At 40.7% G+C, this 12393-nt stretch overlaps 1 protein-coding gene across 1 annotated transcript; it reads left to right on the top strand.

Annotated features, from left to right (window-relative positions):
• The first annotated feature begins 1072 nt into the window (after window positions 1-1072).
• On the top strand, window positions 1073-3801 carry LOC119152885 (caspase-8-like). Its single transcript, XM_037398630.1, is given in 5 exon segments — window positions 1073-1617; window positions 1620-1676; window positions 2424-2928; window positions 3445-3582; window positions 3584-3801. Coding segments are annotated over 5 exon segments (768 nt in total). The 5' UTR covers window positions 1073-1571; the 3' UTR covers window positions 3606-3801.
• Window positions 3802-12393: the final 8592 nt, after the last annotated feature.

Below are 12393 nucleotides of genomic sequence, written 5' to 3'. Positions count from 1 at the left end.
CTCCTTTCGTTACGTCCTCCATACTAGATTTTCTCGTCATAAATATCTATGCTTGGGTTTTTTTTCTAGATAACAAAGCAACTAATCTTACACAAGGCTTCTCTGAAATGAACCTGGAGCTGCCAGAAGTTCAGCAATGTAGGAATCCAAGGTTTGGGACAATCTCTTAAATCCTTCTTGTTGATACCTGGGTGGCGGGGTCTTCATCCCTGTAATGACATTTATCATACAAGGACATGTGAATGCCTGCGCGTCTCATAAAGTTTTTTGAGTTGTCTGATCAACTGGAGCTTTTCAGAGAACATTTTAACCCTTGATGTTATCCACACATCATTGTATCTTCTTATCTCCTGATACAGGCAAACTGTTTGGCATCTCTTAAGTATGTATTTTCGAGACGCAGCAGAATGTGCAAGACACAAACAGTTTCACAGTTCTCTCTGGATTGGCTTAGAAAAAGGTTCAGGCCATCTTGAAATTTGATCAGGGGTAGCATGCAAAGACCTCGTGAGGATAAAAGGTGCAAGAGTTTTTGAGTAAGCTGTTGCAGGCATGTAACAATCTTTCTCAATAAACCAGAGGTCTTGGTACAGGAGAAAAGATCCTTTTGTGAGTTCCCTTCTTAGAAGCTTTATGTGCACTTTTTAACCTTGTGCAGCAGTGTAACCACTGGGTTCTCCCTCTGGCTGTTTCCTTCTGATGAGCATGGATATTGAGGGAGCAATTTCCTGCATTTGTTTATAACTATTTAACTTCTTGATGTTCTGTGCTGTAATATATCTTGGTATCACCTGATGTTCAGGCTGGTGTATCAGAAATACTTCTTACTGCTGTTGAAGGGGCTTGGAGTGCTGCCTTCGGTTTGTTCTCCTAAAATGCACAAAAGCAGGTGTTTGTTGCTTTCTCTAGTGAGCAGAAAGGAACTGGAGTGGTGGGAGTTTTTGATTTCAACCCAAGGTTGGACTTGAAGAGATGGTACTTGAAATTTTGGTGACTTTTCAGTTTTTAAAACGTTCTTTCCTAACAGTGGGAGGTAACTTTTAAGTCTTAGCAAAATGGTAGTGCGGGCAGGTTTACACACTTCTGAGATCTCTGTTCTGCTTGCATTACTTTCCAGTGGATCTCTGTGAACCACCTGCTCCAGGTATTCATCAGCACTCTTGAAAAAAACAACTCAGATGTCTAGCATCCTGTAGTTTCATTGTCAACCCTCTGCCATCTGAAGTTAAAATATTGTTGTGACATTGGAAACAGCTGGGGACTTCTGTCCCTATCACCAATTCAGATTGTGCAGTTTGGCTGCTGAGTCCTTCCTTTTGCATACAGATGACCAACCCAGCTGCTAAACCTGTCCTCTGCAGTATGATAGTATGGTGACAGTGTGCTTGAGGCTTCATCCATGTCTTTTCACACAGGGAGGCAACCATTGAGTTCCAGCTTTCCAAAAGTCACTCACAGTCTTAGGTACCTCTAATTTTTTGATGCCAATTTTGAGACATGTTAAGGAAATCCAAGTAAGTTGAATAAATTCATTGAGGCTGTAATCTTTTTTCCTCTCCTTTCTACAGAAGATGAAAAGCTACAAAATGGATGGACCACACAGAGGATTTTGTCTTATTATAATGTTAACTTTGATAGGTCTCTTCAGGAGAGGAAGGGTTCTTGCAAAGATGCTGGTAAGTTACTGAAGTCAGTTTTTTGAAGGATTAGTCTCTCTGTTTACCCATGTGAGTTGATTGTCTAGTATTGCTCTATATATGTGCATATTTTAGGTAGTTAATACTCTTAAAGAGTAAAATGTTTGGGATGTGTTATATTATGTTATTTGTGTCTCCTAGGGGAGGAAGGATTAAAGGATGAGTAACCACTGAGTTTCTGATGCAGTTGGATCATTCTTGGATCCTTTTAAGAATCTCTTTACTAAGCCTTTATCTATATAGCTATAATGAAGAACAAAAAGTAAACCATCATTCTACATGATATAATGCAAAATTCCATAACCAAGCAACTCTGTGCATACTTCTTGTTTTATTCTGTTCATTCTCTTTATCTCGTGTGTGAAACTCTAATCGTCAAAACTGCAACTGGAAAATAATATGAGGAAGGTTTTGAAAGATCTAATCTGAAACTTGGGGTGGGGAGGATTCCGCGAGTTTTCAGGTGTCATTTGTGAGCTCACTCTGTGTGTCATCATACATTGTGAAATGTCACTGTATTTCTGAAACTTGTCTACAAAAACTGAGGAACTCCTATGTTTGAGCTGATGCTACCTTTTTTATTCCAGTTAACCTTTAGTTGATACTAGTATGAGGATGAATCTGCAGAAGTGTCAGGCTGTGAGGTCTTTCAGATTAGCTTGCATGGTGACTTCATGAAATGTTTTTCTACTGCATCATTTTTTTTTTCTTTTATTTTAATTACAGGGGAACTGGAGCAAGTATTCACATGGCTTGGTCTGGACGTGAGGACTTACACTGACCTGACATCTTGGGAGATTAAAGATCTGATGCGAACTTGGCAGCGTTTGCAAGATCACAAAGACAGGGACTGTTTTATATGTTGTATTCTATCTCATGGAGAGTCAGGAGCGATCTACGGGAAAGATGAGGAACTTGTATCAATCCGCATGATCATGTCCCACTTCACGGCTAAACAATGTCCACAACTGGCTGAAAAGCCCAAACTCTTCTTTATCCAAGCTTGCCAGGGAAAGGAGATACAGTGTCCTGTCTATGTTGAAGCTGATGCAAGAATTCCCGATTTGTCTTCCATGCAACAGAGTGTTTCTCCTTCTGAAAGTATTCCCGAAGAGGCTGATTTCCTCCTAGGCATGGCCACAATTGATGGATATGTCTCTTTCCGGCACATTCAGCAGGGTGCTTGGTATATTCAGGCCCTGTGCAGCAAGCTACAGTTGTTGGTACCAAGGTAAGTACTTTGCTTAGCTCTTCCATGAAAAAACGGGAGGAACTTGCCCCCTCCTTTTTTTCCAAAGGCAAATTCACATAGGAACCCTAACCATCTTCTGAGGTGGACAAAAAAACCAAAACGTTAAACTGATGATTTGTTTGCTTGCCACTGATAAATTTACCTTAACACTGCTAGTACCATAGAGATAATCTGGACAATGCAAAGTTTATTGTAAAAAAACCTCAGAACCTCCTATCTGTATTCTCTAAGGCAGAACAATCTGTTCTTGAGTGGATTGAGGTAAAAACTCTTTTCCGTTATTTTTTGCTGGTTGAATCAAGCAAGACAGAGTAAAAAAGGTCTTTTGTATTTTGTGACTGAAATGAGAACAAAAGAGAAATTTGGAGAAAAAGATGGGGTTTTGTGTTTTGAATATTTATACCGTATCTTCTAGATTATCTGGAAGTGTTAAATGGAGTGCCATCTGCTCATTAATAAGTAATTTTTGTATTTTTGCTCTTCTTCTGGCTGCAGGGGTGAAGATATTTTGTCAATTCTTACAGAAGTTAATGAAGATGTGGGCAGACGTGTTGACCGCTTGGGGACAAAGAAGCAGATGCCCCAACCGGCATATACCTTAAGGAGAAAATTAATATTCCCGATACCTAGAAACCCCTCCTTCACAGCAACATTGAGGTTTTTAAAATACATCCTTTTACCAGCACATCTCATTTAAATGCAGTTTACCACACTACCTGTTTTAAAGCAGTTAGCCAGAATCCTGAGGAACCTAGCTTCAAGGCAAGGGCTCATAAATATCTTGGACAAACAAAACTGTGAAACTGGAAAAGACTGAATTAAACAATCCATGTGCCAGCTGTTTACATCGTCTATATATTTTGAGTTATCAGGGTTGGGAGAAGAATGCTTTTATTGTTTTAAAACTGTTTTGTACCTGCACAGACTGCAGATACAGAAGTGTTTTTCTGACAGCATAAGGGTTACATGTAGCCTTCCATATCTAAACCAGGATTGTTAATGGTCTGCTTTAGGCCCATCATGTTTTTTTTGCAAGCTAAAACTGTTAAATCCTGCCCCTAATCCACTAGCAATGTTCATAGAGGAAGACAAAGGTGGGGACAAAGGGGAGAAGCTTAAGTAGTGAGTGGAAGATTTATTCCATCTTTGATTTAAATTACATTTAACTTAATGGGGAAACAGTTAACTATTGACATTAGTAATTTGTTCCACAGTGCACACTGAGACTGTCTAGTGGCTAACATAAACCTGTTCAGAACAATGAGATCTTTCAAAAACTGAGTCAAGCCAAAATGCTGCATAGTATTCCCTCTGTGAAACCTTGTGAACTGTCATTTCCCCATCACTTCCGGAAATAGAAGTTATGATGGAAGATTTGCACACTATGAAATATGGCATTCAGCAGTGTATCTGTATAGGTTTATCAGATTGATTAACTTTGTTAAGTATTAAATTTTTGGATTATGTTTCTTGCTTTTGCTTAAGACCCAATAGGTAGCCATATGGGAAACAAGGCTTCTTGTTGATTAAGCTTCTAACAGAGCATTTTGTGAGTTAACTGAAATAATGTCATGTTTTTTATGAGCATTTACTATGTCTGTCTGTCCTTCCTGTTTGTGACTGCATTAAATTCATACCTCTTTTTAAGAGCTTGGTGAGATAAAAATTATGTGCTAGTGTAAGGTTTATCTGTGTTTCTGACTGGCCCCTGCACCTTGTCGGGCTACATGAATCACCGGGGTTTTAACTGCCTCAGGGTTTAAGCTGAAGTGAAACTTATTTTGTTTCAGCAAAACACTGATTGTTATGTATGATTACTAGCCACAGGTTAGAGTGACAGTTTGGAAGGATACTGCCTTAATGCAGTTTTTAGCTTGCGCTATCCAGGATTTTTAGGAGGGGGGTTTTGCATCATGCAGAACATTAAATGCAGCAAGTTTGCCAAAACATAATGGTGAACTTTTATCGTGATGGAATTCATGGTCGCGTGATCTTGTTGCATTTTGAGTCTTCTGAGTTGGTATGGCTGCCACACTTGAAGTTACATTTGTGCCACAGATAGAAATGTTGTGTCTGTTAGTAGCATATATAACACACTTTAATAGAATGGTGGAATTTCTGGCTCGCAATTACTGTTCAGGCTTGGTGCACCTTTGTTTTGTATGTTTATGTAACAATTGAATTTTTGTCAGTACAGGGAAACACCTGACAAAAATTTTGACCTTGTTTTGCAGGATCTTGTTTTCATTAAGTTTAGTAGACAGAGCACATCATCCTGTTAACTTGCTTTCTCTGTTAGAGACTTCTGCCTGGGTAGTCTCCAGTTAAATCATAGGTAGGTAAAGGCAGTCAGAAGAGTTTAAGCTGACTCCTGCTTTGAGTTCCCTGGGGAGAGGGGTCCACACTTGTGAGGTATAAAAGACCGGAAGCCTCCCTCGCTCATAAAAGGTTTGTTCAAACACAGTTTACCATAATTTATACTATTCAGTGTGAATATTTCACTTGTGTGGAGGGCTGTGTGTGGAGGGCTGCACGCTGTATCACTTGGGTGCAGGCAGTGGTACTCTCAGCACAAGCCCGAAGGCAGGGTAGGCTTAGTACTGCTAGCCACAGCTACCATTCAGCAAGGTGGCTGGATGTTTCTGCGTGATCTCCCGCGGTGTACTGTAAGCAGTTTTAAAGTCTTGGGGGAGGGTGGTGGTTTTTATACAACTTAAATATTCATTGTTCCTTGCTGTCCACGCTGTACACCTTCCGTGTAAGTCTAGTAATACAGAGCTGTACCGGAAAGAAATTGGCCTAAAACAAGCAAACAAAAGAAACGTGGTTGTTTTCTGTTGAGGCTTACTGGTGGCATACAGAAGCATATGCACACGTGCATGCTCTCCACCTACGGAATTAAAGAAGGGCTATGATTTGTGCAACCCTTGTTTAGACAGATTTAAGCAGAATTAGTGTAAAAAGAGTCTTTCTGTTGGGGAAGTTGGTATCTTGGGAAGATCATGATCTTCAAGTGGGATTTCTAACATCCACCAGTCTCTGGTGTCCCTTCCCTCCCAACTGTCACCATTTTGTGCAGGAGCTGGGTATCCTGCCTTGTGCCAGTAGAAGCCACAGCCACTACGTTTGCTGAGTAGTTGGTAGCCTCAGCTCTTTCACTTCTTCCAGACCAGCCTTTCTGAGATTAATTTTTTGCTGGCTGCTGAACAAGGTCACTGAGACAGTTCTAGAGGAAGCCAGAGGGCAAAACCAGGGCCGGAGAACTAAGGGCAATTGGAGAGACTGTAAGTTAACAAAAGGACGGGAACATTTTGGGGGAGGGTGAGAGAGGAAGAAATAGGAAGTGGAACAGTAAAGACAAAGAACAGTGCCAGGAGGGCTGGTCCTTGAAACTGCTGCATGATGGGAACGGGAGGAGCTAAGCTGGGCTGGGTCTCCTCCGGAAGCGTTTTCACCGGGGCCTTGGTTCAGTTAGGACACAGAGGAACTGATGGGTGCAGTGAGTGAGAGGTGCCGAGGCATGGGATGACGTGGAGGCAGAACTATTTGGGGCCTGAAGATCAGATAGTGCTTGCTCCCAGCCTTTTGATAAAAGGACAACTCGTGCCAGTGCCGTAAGTCAGGCACGTTTTCTGAGCTGATAACTAGCGTGTGCCTTTTGGAAGGAATTTGTATGCCTCGTTCTATCAAAGGGTATGTTACGATTTTGAGTTTTTAAAGGTAGATAGGTTGAAATCAACGAACGATTGTTTTCATTGCAAAATTTTAACAAATTTTAGCTCTTCCAACTCTCCGTAACGCTGGCTTCACAAGCTTCAGAGATGTGGTAGCTGTACCGATTGCTGATCATGTGGTTCATGCCGCAGGGAGGGTGCTGGTGACCAACAGATCATACTGTGAACCTTACCATTGAAGGCAAAGTTCTACACTTTAAAGAGGGTGAAAATGCCAGAAGTTAATTACTGCTTAAATTCTCTTGTGAACGGGGAAGTTCTATCACTTAAATAATTTCAGAGGAATGTTTAGCCTTTCAGTTCCCTGTATTCACTGACCACTGCTGCTGAATTTGGTGCTGGTAGCTGACTTTTGATTTTAGTTCAGTAAATAACCTTACATGAAAATGCATGTTAAAAATAGGCTAGGGTGAGTTGGAGAGGGTCTTCAGAGAAAGGATGTAAGTCATGGAGAGTCTGATGACACAGCTGGACAATGGTACTGAGATATTTTTAAAAAAGGGAGATAAAATTAATTGATTTACCGTTCCCTCACTGCCTTTTAATTAGGATGTATATGGGAACAAATGTACTGGGCTGTGCTGTATGCTAGAAAGTTCTGGCTATGCTGCTTACTGTGTCCGCTTAAAACAAAGTGAAACCTGGTTATTTTTGTGGCTTGTTCACTGATTTTTCTCACAAGCACTGTAATGATTCATTTCCTAAAGCTGGAACCATGATAGGTGGAGTAGGGAACTTCTGCTTTATGACCACAGCTTATTACTTTTCTGTAACATACATTTTGTAAGTCATGTGACAATATAGACCATAGTACAAAAGGCCATACTTATCCTGGAACTTGGAGACTATGGCTGTCTCACTTTTTTCAGAGTGGTCCCAGCAGTCCTCCAGCCTGTCTTCCCATGTAAGTGTTGTAAAATAAATTATTATCATTATATTACTATTAAACAGTTGCTTGTTGTATCAGTTGTGTCTTTAATTTAGTGAAGTGGGAAAAAGACAGAAGCCGTTAAATATTCTTTTAGTGTGCTCCCTGTGTTTGCAGACAGGCTTAAATATAGTGTGTTAGGTCGCAAATCTGTTCTAATTGCAGTAATTTTGTGGGTTTGAAACTTAAACTCTTTGAGAAATAAAACCAAAATTCCCTTTACAGGATATACTGTTATAGCACATGCCTTGTATCTTAAACAAAAGGCATGGTTTATGTGAGAAGGAAGATAACTTCCTAACTAGCTACCAAGAAAGTATTCTCTTTCCTGTGTGGGTACAGAAATTTCAGTCAGATCCAAGATCATCGAATTGTGAGGTTAAGCACATATGATTAATTCAGATACCAGTGGTTTTGTGGTTATATGGGCTGAATGGTATACAGATTCCAGTCTGTTTAAAAATTAAGTTTGAATGGATTTAAAGAAAACTATTTGGGGGCAGAGCATGAATCGTATATGCTGCATCACAATGCATGTTTTGCTGTTTTATCAGGTTTTTTGCTAGACAAAGGTTTAAGGTTCAGTTGTATGTTCACTCTTGCTAACTAACAGAATGCTGACCAAGGGCATGCCACAAAACATGCTTTGCTGTAGAGTGGTCCTTGGAGGAGAGGGAGTACAATTGTCTGCTAATCCCGCCGCCGCTGCCCCCCCCCCCCCCCCCCCCCCCCAATATTTACAGTAGTACTGATTCAGTTAGTCAGCTGAGCTGCCTTGGAGTTATTAGCCCTGGTATCAGAACATTTGCAGTAGCAGTAACATTGAAATGCGTTGCCTAATATTCCTAGTGTAGGAATAATTTGTTTGCGTTTGCTGTCTGTAACTTTTCTGTCTCCCAGTGACTTCAATGGGACAAGAGACCTCAACTAGATGCATTTCTGTAGAGTTTCTCTTCAGAGATTCCTAGGTGTCTTAGATCTAAGGCAGAGAGAATAAAGTTGCAGATGCTTCACTTACCAGAGGGGCAGTGGAGGCATGTCTTATAAATGTCAAGGTGAGATAGTTAGAAGGCTTGCACTTGGTATTTTCTAACTTCCTCTTGTGCTCAAAAATTGGATCCACAAAGCTGATGGAGGAAGTGGTGTGGAAGGGAGGTGGTATTTGATGCTCAGTGAAACAGAGATAGTTTGACAAGAATTGTGGCCTTTTTAAAAGGGTTGACATGATCTATGTGGGATTTGAATAATACAGATTGATTGAGAGCTGGAAACTGAGTTTTACTTGATGCAGCTAATCCAGAACAGGAAGAGGTGCTTTGGCTGTAATGGCCAAGGTCAGAAGCAGTGCATAAGGAAGGGAGAAGCTAGATAGCCTAGAAGATTCATACTCAAGTGTATCCTATCTTTGTTAAGGTGTAAAACCTGGCAGTCTCATTTACTACATAGTCTCTATTTCAGACTGGCAAGTGGCTCTTGCTCCCAAATGGGATCAAACCTCAACCAAACAAAACCAAACTAAAACAGCAGCATGCTGTCAGGATTGCGCATCCTGTACGTAGGTACTTTCAGCTGTCTAGGCACACCATAGGAAGCAAGAACAGTCTGTGACTTTGTGAAATTCACTTAGTATAGAGTTTTTTATTTTCCTTGTTAAGTCTCAGGAACTGAAAGAGCAAAGCATCAGAGCTATGGTAGCAGGGCCGCCTTTCTCTGCTGAAGTGATTTTGATTGCATATATTTATTTTGGACCATTCTACATAATATGATGCCTTTTATAATCATGTTGTTGCTCTGCTGTTGCTGACCAATGAGATCAACTTCTGTTTGTTTAGATCCAAATCCTGATGTGAAATGAGTAAAGACTTCCACAAACTCCTTTTTGCCATTTCTGAGGCTTTGATCACAGATGAACTGGAAGCTCTGAAGTTCCTCAGCCTGGAGCACATCCCCATGAGGAAGCTGGAAGCCATCCGGGAGCCCAAAGCCTTCTTCGAAGTGCTGCAGGAGAAAGACATGATGGAGGCGGGGAACCTGTCCTTCCTGAAGGAGCTGCTCTACCGGATCAATCGGATTGACCTCCTGGGTGTCCACCTGGACTCCAGCCGAGCGGAGATGGAGAGGGAGCTTCAGATCCCGGGCAGGGCACGGGTGTCGGCCTACAGGTGAGCACAGAAGCAGTAAACCTTTGCAAAATATCAACAGTACTGTTGTGTACTGTCTTTTTTCTGTCTGCGCTGTTGTCTTATGAATATCCCAGCACAATTGTATTTATTACAGCATGCCTACATCCCATTGTGAAGTTTTACATTTTGCAGTTCAGCTGTGTAATTGTGGTGTTTTCTTCTCATAAACTTTCTTAATTGGTCTTTCCCTAACCTTTATTCCCAGGCAACTGCTATATGAAATTGCAGAGGACTTGACTCCGGAAGATGTCAAGAGCGTGAAGTTCCTGCTCCAAAAACAAATACCAAAGAACAAGCTCCAGGATAATGCTGTATGCAAAGTGATCTTGCTAAGTTTCTTGCAAGGCTAGTTCAGAATCCGCTAGTTCTTCTAAGAAAGGAGTAAAGAGAAAGCAGCCTGTTCACAAAAATCTGTTGAAAGAATTGTGATGTTAGCTGATAGCTGCTGTGTGAAAGAATGGACTCCTCTTTTTTTTTTTTTTTTCTTTTTCCTCATTGTATCTTTTCTCTAGCATTTTTTGCTGTCCTGTTTCTATTTCTCCTCCACCACCTGTCTCCCTAATCTTTTCATCTTGCAAAATCCGTTCATGCTCTTCCTTTCGTCTTTGCTTGGCATTTGTAAGACATCTGTACATATGCTGTATCTAGGAAGAGTGATGTTTGCTGGAGGAAAAACAGTGTTTTGGAGTCAGAAATTCAAGTTCTAATGTGAGTTCAACCAAATTTTGTGTGTCATTGGTTAAATTTTATTTTTTATTGTAATTTGGGGTAACAGCATTTTGTTAATTCCCCCACAAAAGTATTAAGAGTTTTGATAAGCTAATTTAATACTAGTAAATAATGAACAGTGTTCTAAAAATGCTTGGTATTATTAAGAAGCTTCCTTAAAAGTCCTGTTTGTATTGTAGCACCTGTAGGAAAATTAGCAGATTTACCTCCAAGTTGTTGGACTACTGAACTTTACAAAACAAAATTAGATCTGAACACCTTTTCTGTAGTAGAAAATGTAAAATGGCACAGCTAAATGACTTAACAGCACTTAAGATCTGAACACAGAGGCACACAGGATGCCATGCTGTTATTCACATCAGTGCTTTGCACTGCTGAAACAAAGCAGGATAACTTAGCCGCAGCCAATTTCTAATGATCCTGTCTTAGCCTTAGTGATACTGTGTCCTGACCCTTGTCTTAATGAGGTTTGGAGGAAAAAAAATAGATCTGTAGCTGGTCAGTCTCTGTGAATGAGTATGTTGTCTTCTGCTCTGTCCAGAAGTGCTTGATGCTGCAATTACTGAAGGTCACGGTATGACTGTGTGTTATGTGGTTTTGTTTTACCAGTCAATGTTGAAGGTCTTCCTGGAAATGGAAAGAAACGGGATAATTAAAGAAGATGACCTGGCAGTGCTGAAAGATACATTAAAGGGATTTAGAGCTGATCTAAAGAAAAAAATCGATACCTATGAAAAAAGAAAAGGTAAATTATTTAATCTGTTGTTCAAGAGTAGCTAGGTTTTTTGTGATTTTTCTGGCTTTATTCTTGGCAGTTTAGGAGTCCAGAGGTGAAAGAGACCTTACAGTATCCTAGGATAGGCAGAGTGGCTCTTAATACCTGTGGTTTTTGAAGTTTTCTGCTACTTCATTATCCCATCGTACCTTCTTGTGTCTCTCTTTGAAATACGTTCTGTGCCTTGCAAATGGTTTGCTTCTCCCTCCTCTTTTTTGCCTTACATGCAATGTTTCTCTTCAGGAAACAGTGCAGTGCTGGTTTTGGACCAGCATAGGTTTTCAGTCGCTGAAAGAGACTGAAAGTGACAGTTGCCTTGGGGAAACTTGTATTGGGAGGTTGTCACCCTTGTTTTCTGTTAGCCAGACTGTTTGCTCCTAGTCAAAGGAAGCCTCCTTGGAGACTAGGTACTTGGTTAAAGTGTAACCATTAACTTTCTGTACCAGACATGAAATTTCAAGTACATCAGTATATCTGGGCTGTTGCAGCTGAGGTGGTGACTTCTGACACCACAGCTGGGCCTTCATCTTTGTGAAACAGGGTATGTCAAGCAACAACTGAGGCCTATTAAATTTTTCCGCAGAACATTCTTTTGGATGACTCGGGACATATGTGTCTTAGACACATCAATACAGCCCATGTGGTTTCCTGCAGAAATACTCACTAGTTTCCCCAGCATATGCTTGTGTCTCTAAACAGCAGAAGAAAATTGCCGAGGGTGGCTAGTGTAAGCAAGCCCTGTGTCAGGGGAATGGCTTTTAGTAGTATTGTTACTATTTTGTCCCCCTTGATAAGTAGCAAAAGAGCATGTCCTATAGATCTTATTGCCCTGACAATTACATCCATTTAAACACATCGGTGTAACTTGTAAAAAGGGTAGTGTGATTTATTTCCTTGGGTAGAATCATGGATTTGATCATTTCTTCACTTATTTCAGACAGTTGTATTCAAAGATGTGTTTTGTCGCTTTGAGGAGATCTTCCATTATGGTATGCTGCATCCTCGGTGGTCCACCCAAATGGTAGAGTTCTGTGGAGAAGCAATGGCCTCAGTAAATGAACTAGCTGTAGTGTACCACGGTAAAAAAATGGGTCT

The sequence above is a fragment of the Falco rusticolus genome, chromosome 8 (assembly GCF_015220075.1).
Source record: "Falco rusticolus isolate bFalRus1 chromosome 8, bFalRus1.pri, whole genome shotgun sequence".
Classification (NCBI taxonomy): domain Eukaryota; kingdom Metazoa; phylum Chordata; class Aves; order Falconiformes; family Falconidae; genus Falco; species Falco rusticolus.
Note: the sequence above shows the minus strand (reverse complement) of the source record. Positions and strands in the feature narration are given on the sequence as shown.